A 16684-nucleotide genomic window follows, 5' to 3' on the forward strand; every position below is an offset into this window, starting at 1 on the left:
GTGTCTTCAGGACCAGGTCTCTTCAGAGGATCCTTGGGTATTGCTAGAATGACTGTCAAAGGAGTGACTAAGTGACTCAGGTCAGAAGTGTCACTTGATTGTGAGGGAATGTCACCTATGACAATTTGGACATGTGGCATGTTTCTCTGGGCATGGTCCAGCACATACACTCAAAAATATAAATGCAACACTTTTGGTTTTGCTCCCATTTTGTATGAGATGAACTCAAAGATCTAAAACTTTTTCCACATACACAATATTACCATTTCCCTCAAATATTGTTCACAAACCAGTCTAAATCTGTGATAGTGAGCACTTCTCCTTTGCTGAGATAATCCATCCCACCGCACAGGTGTGCCATATGAAGATGCTGATTAGACACCATGATTAGTGCACAGGTGTGCCTTAGACTGTCCACAATAAAAGGCCACTCTGAAAGGTGCAGTTTTATCACACAGCACAATGCCACAGATGTCGCAAGATTTGAGGGAGCGTGCAATTGGCATGCTGACAGCAGGAATGTCAACCAGAGCTGTTGCTCGTGTATTGAATGTTCATTTCTCTACCATAAGCCGTCTCCAAAGGCGTTTCAGAGAATTTGGGAGTACATCCAACCAGCCTCACAACCGCAGACCATGTGTAACCACACCAGCCCAGGACCTCCACATCCAGCATGTTCACCTCCAAGATTTCATTTCATTTCCATTTATTTGTACAAGGACAACATACAATTACATTATGCTCATCAAGCAGAGATGTTTGTACCAGATTGTAGCTGCAACAGCTAATTTCCATCTGTAGTCCTTGAGGGTCAGGGGGATACACATAGGGCTATTAAATACATCACAAACAAACCTACAAAATATATAATACTAAATTCATTCTTACGTCATTCATTTCTAAAATACTGTGCCATATCAAAACAACCATAATTCATCCCTGTCACTCATAACATGCAGCATCAAAACATCAAAATTGTCAAGACATTCATAAATTCATCTAAACCTCTCAATTACTGCACAGTATCAAAACACTTGTAAAAAATATTCACCCTTCATACAGTTCATCTCTCAATTTCTATATAAAATCAGAATACTTATTACACATGTTCAGTGTTACCTTTAGCAGTGCTATATATTTAGTGCCTACATCTTTGGTTTTGAAGAAGCCATGATTTTACCTTTACAGAAAATGTCTTAAAGTCTGGTTGTGTTTTTATTTCTTCTGATAATATATTCCACTTCTTTGTCGCTCTGTAAGAAAACGATTGTGCAAATGCAGTCTTACATTTGGGAATGGTACACTGCCTCCGAGTGGTTGCTCTTGTTACCCCTTGTTGTATCAGAGGACAGGTGAATGAAGTTCTTGAGAGGTGGCGGAGCTTGATTATGAACTATTTTGTATACCATTTGAACCTCATGGAGAAAGATAAAATTTTCAAAGCTGAGCATAGCATATTTGCTCAAAATATGACTGATGATATTGAATACTTTTTTGATCAAGGATTTTAAGAGCCCTTTTATACAGGGACTCCAAAGGTCTTAACGTTGTTAGATTTGCTTGAGCCCAACTTGTTATACAGTAAGAAAAATGAGGTATTATCATTGCATTTAGAAAGCATTTTGCAGCCTCTGTTGTTAATGTGTTTCTTATGCTTTTAAAAGTAACTAAATTAAATTAAAGTGTTTGAGATCTTTTATATGCTTCTTAAAACTGAGAGTTGAATCTAATGTAAGCCCTAAATATTTGAACTCAGTTACATTTTTTATAATTTGATCACTGATAATAATATTTGGATATACTGTTGTTTTATTCTTAATAGTGAAATAGATGGCTGCTGTTTTTTCCAAGTTTAATGTTAGACAGGATTCCTGAAGCCAGGTAGAAACTCTTCCCATGGCTATAATTAATTTGCTCACAACCTCAGTCATATTTGTTCCGTGTGTGTATATTATTGTATCATCTGCGTACATTTGTATGCTCACATTGTCACATACTGAAGGTAAATCATCTATATATAAAGAAAATAAGGCCGGGCCCAAAATTGACCCTTGTGGTAAACCTATATTGCACAGTTTTATCTCAGATACTACATTATTAATTCTGACACACTGATTTCGCCCTGATAAATAAGATTTTAACCAACTTATTGTGTTTTCTGATAGTTTGAATCTTTGTAATTTTGAATAGAGAAGTTCATGATTTACGGTATCGAACGCTCTGCGTAAGTCTAAGAAAATTGCTCCAACAACTCCTTTGTCTAAATTTGATTTTATGTTTTCCAAGAGATAGCTACAGGCTGTATCTGTAGAATGGTACTTTCTAAAACCAAACTGCATAGGATGTAACAATGCATTTGATTCTAGATGGTCAATTATTTGCCTGGACACTACCTTTTCTATGATTTTGGAAAATATTGGAAGAATGCTAATCGGTCTATAATTTTCCATGTCTTGTTACCATATTTGTGTATAGGAATTATTGCTGCAATTTTCATTTTATCTGGAAAAGAATTTTGTTCAATTGAAAGATTCGTTAACCTTGTTAGTGGTTTGATTAAGTATTCATAATTTTTTTTAATGAGCGCAGAGTCTATTCCATAGATGTCTTTGATTTTTGAATTTGTCAGAGAAACCAACATTTTTTTTACCTGAAATTCATTAGTTAAGCATAGGTTCAATTTTGGGTTATCTGTTATTAGTCTTTTTTTGGGATACACTGGAGTGAATTTTTGGCTAAGTTCATATATAGAAATGATAAAATATGTGTTAAAATTATTTGCAATACTTACACTATCATTAAAAATTTCATTACAACATTTAATTTGTGTAATTTCACATTTTTGATGATCTTTGCCCATCAATTTATTGAGCGTTTCCCATAAGGCTTTATTATTGCCTTTTGCTTCTTTTATTTTATTTAGAAAAAAATTCGCTTTAGCTTTCCTGAGTTCTGATGTTACTTTCTTCCTCATCCCTTTAAATACTATGTGATCTGTATTCCGGCCTGATTTTAAAATTTTTTTAACGCCATATCTCTAATTTTCATCATTTGCCTCGAGGTCTCATTTAACCAGGGTATATTTTGCTTTTTATCTTTTATTGGTACTGTCTTCCTGTATCTAGACAATATGTCTTGGATTGTAGTTATTATTTGATTTGCCACGTCTTCACAATCAGGTCCTACAATTTTTCCATCCCAGTTAATCAGCCCAAGATCATTTTCCAAAGGTTCTAAGTTTCTTTTTGGAATAATATCTACACATTTTACCTTTATTTCTCTATTTTGATTTTTAGCCCTAAATCGGGATAATTTACGTGCAACTAATGTAAGATTGTGGTCAGACATTCCAGTTATTAAATTGTATGTTTTAGAGATACGGTCTACTTTATTACTAAGAATTAAATCCAGTAACGTTTGTGATTTATTGGTGATTCGGGTAGGCTTATTGATTAATTGTGACAGTTGATATTTAATGCATATGTCACTCAATTTCTTTCTTGTTTTTTTGTCCATCCAATTTAAGTTGAAATCCCCCAAAAGGATCATTTCTTTTGCACTATAAATTTTTAACAATTGACCCAGGTCATCATAGAAATCTTCCTTAGCGGACGGTGGTCTGTAGAGGACAAATACAAGAAAAGACATTTCAGGTGATAATGTAAATTTTACACCAATACACTCTAAATTGTTGTTGGGTAAGTCCAGTTGTTCACATTGCAAATATTCTTTGACATATAACCCCTCCACCTTTGCAATTTATTCTATCGTTTCTATATATTTTGTATCCAGGTACTATTATGTGACTTAAGGGGGAGTGAGGTTTTAACCAGGTCTCCGAGAGACACAGGTAGTCTAAATTTGAGTCCGACAGAAGATGTTGAAGGTGTTCCGCTTTTGAAAATATGCTTCTAATATTTATGTGCCCCCCAAATATGCCCTTTGGTTTTAACTTTCGATCCCATAAAACCCTGGCATGATTAACAGTTTGAAATAACTTTGTTGCTTTGTTTTGTAGTCGCTAGATGCATATTTTTAACGTCCTGATTTATTTTCTTACTGATCTGAATCGGTGTATGCAATCCACTATTGACGGTGGGATGTTCATCGTCAGCCGCTGGCGGAGCTAGCTCCCCCGCTAGCACCACCGATGAAGTTGAAGGCCTCGCGACTGCTAGACTGTTGTTAGCCGTGGGCAGGGTCCTGTCCAGGTCCGCTGGTGGCGTCAGCTCCCCCGCCAGCACCGCCGATGGAGTCGAAGGTCTCGCGACCGCTAAGCTAGTGTTAGACGCTGGCGGAGTCCCGTCCAGGGCCACTGGTAGCGTCAGCTCCCCCGCTAGCGCCACTGAAGTGGCCGAAAGCCTCGCGACTGGTGGGTTGTTGTTAGCCGTCGATGGCATCCCATCACGAACCACTGACGGTGTTAGCTCCCCTGCCAACACCGCTAGGGAAGTTGGAGGCCTCACGACTGCTGGGCTGTTGTTAGCCATAGGCGGGGTTCCATCACAGGTCACTGATGGCGTTAGCTCCCCTGCTAGCACCAGCGATGAAGTTAAAGGCCTCACAACTGCTAAGCTGTTATTAGCCGCGGGCAGGATTCCATCAAAGGCCGCTGGTGGCGTCAGCTCCCCTGCTAGAGCCACTAGAATGGTTGAAGGCCTCGCGACTGGTGGATTGTTGTTTGCCGTCTGTGACATCCCATCACAGGTTGCTGGTGGCGTTAGCGCCCCTGCTAGCTCCGCTGATGAAGTTGAAGGCCTCGCGATTGCTAGACTGTTGTTGGCCGCAGGCAGGGTCCCGTCAAGGGCCGCTAGCGCTGTTTGCTCCCCTGGTAGCACCGCCGGAGAAGTTAAAGGCCTCGTGACTACTAGACTGCTATTAACCGCAGGCGCAGCCCCATCTGAAGCCGTTGGACCGCTACTAGTTGGTGTTAACACTGGTAATAGGACCCACTCAAGCACTTGGTGTGTCCCGAAAGCTGCTGGTCCTCTGCTGCAAACCAAGCGCATGTCCGCACAATGACTGATCCCATGCTTAACCAGGTCCACCGTTTCATCAGTATGATGTACTGGACCAGGACACCGGTGAACGTCCCCAGACAGCAAGAGAAACATGACTGCTAAAAATGCGTAGCTCCGCTGTGACTTGGATGTAATCCCGGAGCGCTTTGTTGTTCGGCCACTGAGTTGCGACTGAACAAGAATGTTAGTTGGGACAAATCTCCCGAATCCAAAGTGCTTGCCCGGCTGAGCAAACCTACTCAAACCATATCCATCTAAAATCAGGCTAGTGTCGGTACAATAAAAAACACTTGTCAGCAGTGCAAAACCAAAAAAAGCTATCGCTATACCTGCCACACACCTGGTGCCGCCATCTTTGATCTTTGATCGATCAGATCGTCAGACCAGCCACTCGGACAGCTGCTGAAACAATCGGTTTGCATAACCAAAGAATTTCTGCACAAACTGTCAGAAACCGTCTCAGGGAAGCTCATCTGCATGCTCGTCCTCCTCATCAGGGTCTCGACCTGACTCCAGTTCGTCGTCGTAACAGACTTGAGTGGGCAAATGCTCACATTCGCTGGCGTTTGGCACGTTGGAGAGGTGTTCTCTTCACGGATGAATCCCGGTTCACACTGTTCAGGGCAGATGGCAGACAGCGTGTGTGGCGTCGTCTGGGTGAGCGGTTTTCTGATGTCAATGTTGTGGATCGAGTGGCCCATGGTGGCGGCGGGGTTATGTATGGGCAGGCGTCTGTTATGGACACAGGTGCATTTTATTGATGGCATTTTAAATGCACAGAGATACCATGACGAGATCCTGAGGCCCACTGTTGTGCCACATCCAAGAACATCACCTCATGTTGCAGCAGGATAATGCACGGCCCCATGTTGCAAGGATCTGTACACAATTCTTGGAAGCTGAAAATGTCCCAGTTCTTGCATGGTCGGCATACTCACCGGACATGTCACCCATTGAGCATGTTTGGGATGCTCTGGACCGGCGTATACGACAGCGTGTACCAGTTCCTGCCAATATCCAGCAACTTCGCACAGCCATTGAAGAGGAGTGGACCAACATTCCACAGGCCACAATTGACAACCTGATCAACTCTATGCGAAGGAGATGTGTTGCACTGCATGAGGCAAAGGGTGGTCACACCAGATACTGACCGGTATCCCCCCCCCCAATAAAACAAAACTGCGCCTTTCAGAGTGGCCTTTTATTGTGGACAGTCTAAGGCACACCTGTGCACTAATCATGGTGTCTAATCAGCATCTTGATATGGCACACCTGTGAGGTGGGATGGATTATCTCAGCAAAGGAGAAGTGCTCACTATCACAGATTTAGACTGGTTTGTGAACAATATTTGAGGGAAATGGTGATATTGTGTATGTGGAAAAAGTTTTAGATCTTTGAGTTCATCTCATACAAAATGGGAGTAAAACCAAAAGTGTTGCGTTTATATTTTTGTTGAGTGTACTATGTACCTCTGTGTTGAGAATGGCAGCAGCTAGACTAGGCCTGGTGAACACCCATGCTTCACCTGGCTGTGACGGATGGACGGTTACTTTGGAGGGGTAGGGATGGACTTCTTGTCCACCTGGCTGGTTACCATGTGGACCCAGGGTGGTTCTGTGGTGAGGCACATGCAGTGACACACAATGCATGATCCCAGACCTGACTTGTTAGTAAGAGTCAGAAAATATTTTACATGTTGACTTCTGTTCAGGAAGCATGATTAACCTCATCCTTCCCTCTTTCATTCACAAGAAAAAAAAAACAGCTTGGACAATAACTAGTCATCAGCCTTCTGAATTACCAATCATATCAACTACAGTGATATTTATCTCAGAACACTAAACAGAGATGGTAGGAATCACAACCCTCATCCTGATGAGTTTGTGTTGCTGCTGCTGCTCAACCTAAACTTTTTTCAGTGCAAAAAACAAACATCACAGTTAAAATGCATATATATATATATATATATATATATATATATATATATATATAATGTGTGTGTGTGTGTCTCAAAAAAAAAAGTACCCAAAAGTATTTTGACAGCACAGAAAAACCACTCAAAATTATCTGACATTTTCTGCATGACCATGTGGCGAAAGCATGTAATTTTTCTCCCCAATGCACAGTTTTTAGTTCAGTCTTTCCTTTTTGATGTTTTAACCCTTTGTCTTTTACACCACATGATCAATGTAACCTCCTCGTCTGGTTTCCAAAGAAACAAATCATCTGTCTCCAGTTTTCCCGAAAACCACCTAGCAAATTCAAGTTTCCTTGCCATTTCCTGGGGAGTTAGTTTGCTCTGAGACTGACTTTTGTATGGAAAGAGATGCAAGTCAGCCCTCAGGATGCGTTGCACAGAACGCAACGATTTTTGTTCTCTGAATTAGGGTAAAAGGCAGCATTTTTCCTGGACTTTAATATCTTGCAGAACAAACTTTAGGACCCCTTCATACATAGTACAAATGTGGTTGAATTATGCATGAAGCAGGAATTGTATGCAATACGTGTAAAGTCATAGCTGCCTCCAACACCTTGTACACCTGTGCTACAGCTATTTGCGCACACCAGTGGCTGAAAGACAGTGTGTGCTGTGAGAGCCCATCGACACTCTCGTGGCAGGTGTCGGCCAAATTCCAGCTGACACACACGAACATCTAACACCGCTTGCTTGGCACTTAGAAAATGTGTGGCCATTCACACTATCAGCATGACAACAGTCAGCAGATAATCACTGTCAAGCTGGATGTGAAATTTTTCTGAGCGCCCCCACGAGTGTGGCTTTGCAAACCGACACAGTGACACGGTGATGTGTGCGCTGAACTGATGGGGGGGTGTCCGCCGACAGGAGCGGCTGTGGCGATCTGTGGTTCTGGACGTGCCAGCTGGAGAACACGTACTGTGTTTGGACGGACATGAACTAACAACTGTCCACTATGACGCTCGTTATGTCTGCTTGCTGTCACCACATGGACATACATAAAAACATATCGCTGTTGCAATGGGCTGCAGCGAGGGCACGCATGGCGTGCACGTTGACAGGCTACCCCAGGGGAAATGGACCGTCAGATCATAACACGCATCAGGCGATCTGAATGTCACGTCACCCACGTGAGCTCTGTTCCACATGACGCGGTGTCAGTCCTGTGGCGCGCTGTCCACAAGACGCGTCGGGCAGGACACGCATGGGCTGGTTGGAAATGCTGCCAGTAGATGTGGACATGATAAGACCGGCCTGCTTCTCATTCATCTCATGACTGTACATCTGTGACCACGTGAGTGATGGTAGCTCAGTGGTAAAGTGTCTGACTGGCAATCAGAGCTTTTGGAAATTGCAGGTTCAAATTCTGTGGATGGCATGTTTTTTTTTTTCCCCACAGCAGCTGCACGATGTGGTTACACGCAGCTGCTCACACTGTTTCCGCGTGCACAAAACTGTCGCAGCGGCATCGTTCACGCCTGCCCGATGGCTTGGTGTTTTCTTCAATCACTCATACGAGCTCTTCCGCTGTGATTTGCCCTGAGTTGTACTTATTTGTACTATGTGTGAAGGGGCCCTTAGGGTTCCTGATATGAGAAAAACATTTCCCAGTAAAACCATTTCCCGGTATTCATATTTCAGAGTACGTTTGGGTAAATTTTTTTGAGACACCCTATATATAGTATTTGTATTCAACTTTGAGTACAATTTGTTTTCCAGAACAGTATGTTAAATCCCCAACATTCTGGCATAAATCTTGGTATTTCTTTTAATCTAGTTATAAAGTGACAGAATCACCTTGTTTACGTACAGGCTGTAGCTATTAAAGCATTACAGACTGATCAAATTTATAATTTAAATTTCCCTACAATTTTACTCCCCAATAACACATTAAAGGAGAACTGACTTTTTAGAGTGCATCTTTTCATTTTGGGGGAAAAGTAAAAAGCGCAATGTTGATTTAGAATGCAAACACCATCACAGGTTATGGTACAGGTTAATGTTACTGTATAGTGATCCCCCACCGTTACAAATGAAAAGGCAAAAACATTATTCGAAGTGTCTGGTAACATGGAAAGAATCTCTATGGTGGTTACCTGCATGTTTACTACACTAAATGTAAACGTCTCACCATTGTAGATGAAGGTAAGCGGCTAACTACAGTAGTGTTCAGAATAATAGTAGTGCTATGTGACTAAAAAGATTAATCCAGGTTTTGAGTATATTTCTTATTGTTACATGGGAAACAAGATACCAGTAGATTTAGTAGATTCTCACAAATCCAACAAGACCAGGCATTCATGATATGCACACTCTTAAGGCTATGAAATTGGGCTATTAGTAAAAAAAAAAAGTAGAAAAGGGGGTGTTCACAGTAATAGTAGTGTGGCATTCAGTCAGTGAGTTTGTCAATTTTGTGGAACAAACAGGTGTGAATCAGGTGTCCCCTATTTAAGGATGAAGCCAGCACCTGTTGAACATGCTTTTCTCTTTGAAAGCCTGAGGAAAATGGGACGTTCAAGACATTGCTCAGAAGAACAGCGTAGTTTGAATAAAAAGCTGATTGGAGAGGGGAAAACTTATACGCAGGTGCAAAAAATTATAGGCTGTTCATCTACAATGATCTCCAATGCTTTAAAAGGGACAAAAAATAAAAATAAAAAAAGAGAGATGCGTGGAAGAAAACGGAAAACAACCATTAAAATGGATAGAAGAATAACCAGAATGGCAAAGGCTCACCCACTGATCAGCTCCAGGATGATCAAAGACAGTCTGGAGTTACCTGTAAGTGCTGTGACAGTTAGAAGACGCCTGTGTGAAGCTAATTTATTTGCAAGAATCCCCCGCTAAGTCCCTCTGTTAAATAAAAGACATGTGTAGAAGAGGTTACAATTTGCCAAAGAACACATCAACTGGCCAAAAGAGAAATGGAGGAATATTTTGTGGACTGATGAGAGTAAAATTGTTCTTTTTGGGTCCAAGGGCCGCAGACAGTTTGTGAGACGACCCCAAACTGAATTCAAGCCACAGTTCACAGTGAAGCATGGTGGTGCAAGCATCATGATATGGGCATGTTTCTCCTACTATGGTGTTGGGCCTATATATCGCATACCAGGTGTCATGGATCAGTTTGGATATGTCAAAATACTTGAAGAGGTCATGTTGCCTTATGCTGAAGAGGACATGCCCTTGAAATGGGTGTTTCAACAAGACAATGACCCCAAGCACACTAGTAAATGAGCAAAATCTTGGTAACAAACCAACAAAATTAATGCCTCGCAGATGTGAAGAAATCATGAAAAACTGGTTATACAACTAAATATTAGTTTAGTGATTCACAAGATTACTAAAAAAGCAGTTTGAACATAATAGTTTTGAGTTTGTAGCGGCAACAGCATCCCCTTTTCTACTTTTTTTTTACTAATAGCCCAATTTCATAGCCTTAAGAGTGTGCATATTATGAATGCTTGGTCTTGTTGGATTTGTGAGAATCTACTGAATCTACTGGTACTTTGTTTCCCATGTAACAATAAGAAATATACTCAAAACCTGGATTAATCTTTTTAGTCACATAGCACTACTATTATTCTGAACACTACTGTATATTGGCCATCTTAAATAGTGTGACATTTAGGGGAGACATACATGCGCACCTCCACAGGGAACCTCTCCATGCTATCACACTTGTAATGACATTTGGCCTGTTCATGGGGGACAACAAGTGGTTGTTTTCAGGATGCCCTGTACAGTAGCCCGAGACGGTGTTTGCATTCTAAATCAATATTGCATTGATTAATGTCCCGAGTGAAAATATGAAGCCCAAACATCTAAAAACAGGCCAGGTTAAAAAATGTTGGAGTTCTCCTTTAATTTAGGATTATAGACAGCAGACATAACAAACATCATCTCAAAACAAACGACATGAATCCACAGAAAGCATTAATGTGCTACCGAACAAATAACTGTGGACACAACACTCTTGTCAGTCAGAATAAACACTTTTCTGCTAGCTATGAAACCTTTTCAGTAAAAACAAGAATAGGATGTGGACCAGAGGTACACAGGTGGAGGTATGACCTCTCTTAAAAGTCGAGCAGCTGCTCCACGGTTCCCCCAAGCTGCAGCAAAGCTGCTCTGAACACATCCTTCAGCGCCAAGTAGTCGGGCTGCTCCGAATACTGCAGCGCCATTACTGCAGTCAGGTAGGTTTGAAATGCACCTGCACCACCACACAGATGCATCAGCATGAGGAGTGCATGCACATGCTTTATATAATTTATAAAAGGAAAACACAAACTCACGAGTAACACTCTTCTTCCCAAAGCAGTGATTCAACAGTGCAGGCACATCGTCCATGTACCTGAAATAGGATTTATCTTCAATAGCCAGTGTGTTCTGTTGCATTACTTTTTTAACAACAGACGACAGTTGCTTGTAGATTAGAAGTAACAGATATCTTTCAGTACTGCACAATGTAAGTGGAATTCAAAAATGCAGCCTCAAAAGTTTCTCACCTCTGTTTCTGGGTGGCGACTTGGTCTGGCTGAGTGACTTCTGTCCACGGCAGCATCCCGCTGTGCCAGCGCAGCATGCAGTAACCCAGAGACTGCAAGTCGCTGCGCCGAGACGGAGCTGAAAGGATGACATGAAGAGAAATCACTGCAGAACCCTCATCTGAATCCTCCACTTTGGGTTCAAACAGGACCGTGTCACAGTTGTCCAAACCGTTTTACATTATAGCCAGAGAGGCCAGAATCAGCTTCACCAGGAATAAAAGCTACATGAGAACATCTACCCAGCCTTGTTATATCTGCACGTGTATAACAGCCCTGCTGCAACCACAGCAGGACAGATGGATTGTGGGAGGAGTACAGCTGCCCCTTGTGGTAGAAAAACAAGATTAGGTTTTGTAATTCTCTGATTTTCACCTGCTCCTTTGTGGGCATCCAGACTGATGAACTCCACAGTGCCCTCATGTGGAGTTCTGCTGGCCTCACGGTACTCTACATGCTGCCCACCTGGACAGTAGCGAAAAGCATAGCAGTATCCGACCAGGTACACCTAAAGACAAAAGTATCAATCAGCGGTGTGCACTTTTTCACTGCCTTTATATATGGCCATCGTGTAAATATACACTGACAAACATGTCAGTCTGTACTGCAAAACATTCATCACCTGTGATTTCTGACTAGGCTTGACGTAAATGTTCTCTGCACTGAGGTCAGCGTGAACATATTCATTTGAATGGATATATTCCAGCACATCCAACTGCAATGACAAAGAAGTGAGAGAGCACCATAGTTTCTGCTGATAGCAACAAAACATCTAAAAAATATAGTAAAAAAAAAAAAAATCCATCGGGTTCAGAGCTGATTTGAAAACACTCACTATTCTACAGGCAAGCTGAAGAACAACTTTTTCAGACAGAAGCCCATCATTCTGCATAAGAGACTCAAGAGACTGGCCCAAGTCAGGAAAAACCAGAAACCTACACACACACACACACACACACACACAAAAACAACAGGAAGATTCAGAGGTTATGCAAAAGTGCATCAAGTGTAAAAACGATCTTCTTCCATACCTGTAGGAATCACCGTGGAGACCAAAACCAACACAAGAAGGAATCCCAAGAAAATCCATCTTGTTGTTCTTCACCCATTTGTCCACTAGGGGAGAAACAAGAGAATTACTGTAATGAGGGGATTATATTGTGATATCAGGTGCCTCCTACTGCCTTTTCTCTGCAGTTTAAATCATCACAAGTCTGGATCACAGGAGAGAGGACTGTCATCTGACAATTGTCTGAACTAACAGGTAGCAGGACTGGACATTGGGGACAAACTTTACGTGCTTCTTCGTAGAGTTTATTGTGCTTGCAGTAGGTCACTTAGTTTTTAAATGTCTCAGTGCTCATAGAAAATTAATAAAAGTTGCTGTGTAGTAGGATGTCCACAGAAAAAGCTGTATCAGGATCATCTGAAATTTTATGTAATTGTTAGTGAGGCAAAAGGGCCTGAAAGGAGAGATTTGTTTTCATTATTTGGGAGCACTTCCAGCTCCATCTGGTGATGGCACAGCCACCCCCCCAACTCTACCCGTGATATATAGGGACTCAGCATGTTAGTACTATCTATTTACAGTGAGGCAAATAAGTAATTGATCCACTGTAGACTTTGAACATTTTTCCACCTGCAAAAGAACGGAGTGGTCTAATTTTTATCATAGGTACACTTCAACTGTGAGAGACAATCTAAAAAATCATTCAGAAAATCACATTATATGATTTTTAAATAATTAATTTGCATTTTAATGCATATATATATACGAGGTCTGTCAATAAAGCAACGGTCCTTTTTATTTTTTTCAAAAACTATATGGATTTCATTCATATGTTTTTACGTCAGACATGCTTGAACCCTCGTGCGCATGCGTGAGTTTTTCCACGCCTGTCGGTGACGTCATTCGCCTGTGAGCACTCCTTGTGGGAGGAGTCGTCCAGCCCCTCGTCGGAATTCCTTTGTCTGAGAAGTTGCTGAGAGACTGGCGCGTTGTTTGATCAAAATTTTTTCTAAACCTGTGAGACACATCGAAGTGGACACGGTTCGAAAAATTAAGCTGGTTTTCAGTGAAAATTTTAACGGCTGATGAGAGATTTTGAGGTGATTCTGTCGCTTTAAGGACTTTTCACGGTGCGAGACGTCGTGCAGCACTCTCAGGCGGCGTCATCAGCCTGTTCAAGCTGAAAACCTCCACATTTCAGGCTTTATTGATCCAGGGCGTCGTGAGAGAACAGAGAAGTTTCAGAAGAAGTCGGTTTCAGCATTTTATCCGGATATTCCACTGTTAAAGGAGATTTTTTTTAATGAAAGACGTGCGGACGGGTCCGCGCGTCGAGACGCAGCCGACGCGGTGCGGCGGCACAGGAAAAACACCTCCGTGTTGATAACCATTTGTAAAATCCAGGCGGCTTTTGATGGCTTTCTGTGGAGTGAGTATATGAGAAATTGTTTAACAGCAGGACATGTTCCAACTTGTCCTTAAGGCTTTCAACAGAGGTGTTTTTCCTGTGGCGGAGCGTCGCGTCGGCTGCGTCCCGACGCGCGGACACGTCCGCACGTCTTTCATTAAAAAAATCTCCTTTAACAGTGGAATATCCGGATAAAATGCTGAAACCGACTTCTTCTGAAACTTCTCTGTTCTCTCACGACGTCCTGGATCAACAGAGCCTGAAATGTGGAGGTTTTCAGCTTGAACAGACTGACGACGGCGGCTGAGAGCGCTGAGCGACGTCTCGCACCGTGGGAAGTCCTTAAAGCGACAGAATCACCTCAAAATCTCTCATCAGCCGTTAAAATTTTCACTGAAAACCAGCTTAATTTTTCGAACCGTGTCCACTTCGATGTGTCTCACAGGTTTAGAAAAAATTTTGATCAAACAACGCGCCAGTCTCTCAGCAACTTCTCAGACAAAGGAATTCCGACGAGGGGCTGGACGACTCCTCCCACAAGGAGTGCTCACAGACGAATGACGTCACCGACAGGCGTGGAAAAACTCACGCATGCGCACGAGGGTTCAAGCATGTCTGACGTAAAAACATATGAATGAAATCCATATAGTTTTTGAAAAAAATAAAAAGGACCGTTACTTTATTGACAGCCCTCGTATATATATATGTGGTATTGTATCACTTCCTGTTCCGGAGCACAGCGGTGTTTTTCTGTATCTGTTAGCTGTTTAATCTGCGCAGTTAGATTGATCTAGTTATCTAGATTACGATTTGTTTCCCAGTGTAATCTTTACGTGCCTTAACTAAAGCACTCCTTCTGCTGAATCACCTCTAAATTATTTACACATTATTCACTTTGCGTGTTTTTAGGAATCCGCTAGCTTAGCATAGCTACTAGCTCTTAGCCGATTTAGCATGGCGGCTTCTCCTGTCTCTCCCGCACTTTTCTGCTCTGGGTGTGAAATGTTTAGTTATTCCTCGGCCTCCTTTAGCAGTAACGGTACTTGTAATAAGTGTAGCTTATTCGTAGCTTTGGAGGCCAGGCTGGGCGAATTGGAGACTCGGCTCCGCACCGTGGAAAATTCTACAGCTAGCCAGGCCCCTGTAGTCGGTGCGGACCAAGGTAGCTTAGCCGCCGTTAGTTACCCCCTGGCAGATCCTGAGCAGCCGGGAAAGCAGGCTGACTGGGTGACTGTGAGGAGGAAGCGTAGCCCTAAACAGAAGCCCCGTGTACACCGCCAACCCGTTCACATCTCTAACCGTTTTTCCCCACTCGACGACACACCCGCCGAGGATCAAACTCTGGTTATTGGCGACTCTGTTTTGCGAAATGTGAAGTTAGCGACACCAGCAACCATAGTCAATTGTCTTCCGGGGGCCAGAGCAGGCGACATTGAAGGAAATTTGAAACTGCTGGCTAAGGCTAAGCGTAAATTTGGTAAGATTGTAATTCACGTCGGCAGTAATGACACCCGGTTACGCCAATCGGAGGTCACTAAAATTAACATTAAATCGGTGTATAACTTTGCAAAAACAATGTCGGACTCTGTAGTTTTCTCTGGGCCCCTCCCCAATCAGACCGGGAGTGACATGTTTAGCCGCATGTTCTCCTTGAATTGCTGGCTGTCTGAGTGGTGTCCAAAAAATGAGGTGGGCTTCATAGATAATTGGCAAAGCTTCTGGGGAAAACCTGGTCTTGTTAGGAGAGACGGCATCCATCCCACTTTGGATGGAGCAGCTCTCATTTCTAGAAATCTGGCCAATTTTCTTAAATCCTCCAAACCGTGACTATCCAGGGTTGGGACCAGGAAGCAGAGTTGTAGTCTTACACACCTCTCTGCAGCTTCTCTCCCCCTGCCATCCCCTCATTACCCCATCCCCGTAGAGACGGTGCCTGCTCCCAGACTACCAATAACCAGCAAAAATCTATTTAAGCATAAAAATTCAAAAAGAAAAAATAATATAGCACCTTCAACTGCACCACAGACTAAAACAGTTAAATGTGGTCTATTAAACATCAGGTCTCTCTCTTCTAAGTCCCTGTTGGTAAATGATATAATAATTGATCAACATATTGATTTATTCTGCCTTACAGAAACCTGGTTACAGCAGGATGAATATGTTAGTTTAAATGAGTCAACACCCCCGAGTCACACTAACTGTCAGAATGCTCGTAGCACGGGCCGCGGCGGAGGATTAGCAGCAATCTTCCATTCCAGCTTATTAATTAATCAAAAACCCAGACAGAGCTTTAATTCATTTGAAAGCTTGACTCAGTCTTATCCATCCAAATTGGAAGTCCCAAAAACAGTTTTATTTGTTATTATCTATCGTCCACCTGGTCGTTACTGTGAGTTTCTCTGTGAATTTTCAGACCTTTTGTCTGACTTAGTGCTTAGCTCAGATAAGATAATTATAGTGGGCGATTTTAACATCCACACAGATGCTGAGAATGACAGCCTCAACACTGCATTTAATCTATTATTAGACTCTATTGGCTTTGCTCAAAAAGTAAATGAGTCCACCCACCACTTTAATCATATCTTAGATCTTGTTCTGACTTATGGTATGGAAATAGAAGACTTAACAGTATTCCCTGAAAACTCCCATCTGTCTGATCATTTCTTAATAACATTTACATTTACTCTGATGGACTACCCAGCAGTGGGGAATAA

General features: G+C 42.2%; 1 protein-coding gene across 2 annotated transcripts in view; it reads right to left on the reverse strand.

Moving 5' to 3' along the window:
* Positions 1-11020: 11020 nt before the first annotated feature.
* vrk3 (VRK serine/threonine kinase 3) overlaps positions 11021-16684 on the reverse strand; it is a 34231-nt gene continuing 28567 nt past the window's right edge. For both annotated transcript variants that reach the window (XM_034189716.1, XM_034189706.1), the window contains 7 exons: positions 12585-12669; positions 12389-12488; positions 12176-12268; positions 11929-12061; positions 11515-11632; positions 11302-11360; positions 11021-11219 (listed from right to left, as the gene is read on the reverse strand). In XM_034189716.1, coding sequence (XP_034045607.1) covers positions 11083-11219; positions 11302-11360; positions 11515-11632; positions 11929-12061; positions 12176-12268; positions 12389-12488; positions 12585-12669 — 725 coding nt within the window. In that variant the 3' untranslated portion in view covers positions 11021-11082. The remainder of the gene's footprint in view (positions 11220-11301; positions 11361-11514; positions 11633-11928; positions 12062-12175; positions 12269-12388; positions 12489-12584; positions 12670-16684) is intronic.

This window comes from Thalassophryne amazonica, chromosome 2, assembly GCF_902500255.1.
Source record: "Thalassophryne amazonica chromosome 2, fThaAma1.1, whole genome shotgun sequence".
In the NCBI taxonomy this organism is placed as follows: Eukaryota; Metazoa; Chordata; class Actinopteri; order Batrachoidiformes; family Batrachoididae; genus Thalassophryne; species Thalassophryne amazonica.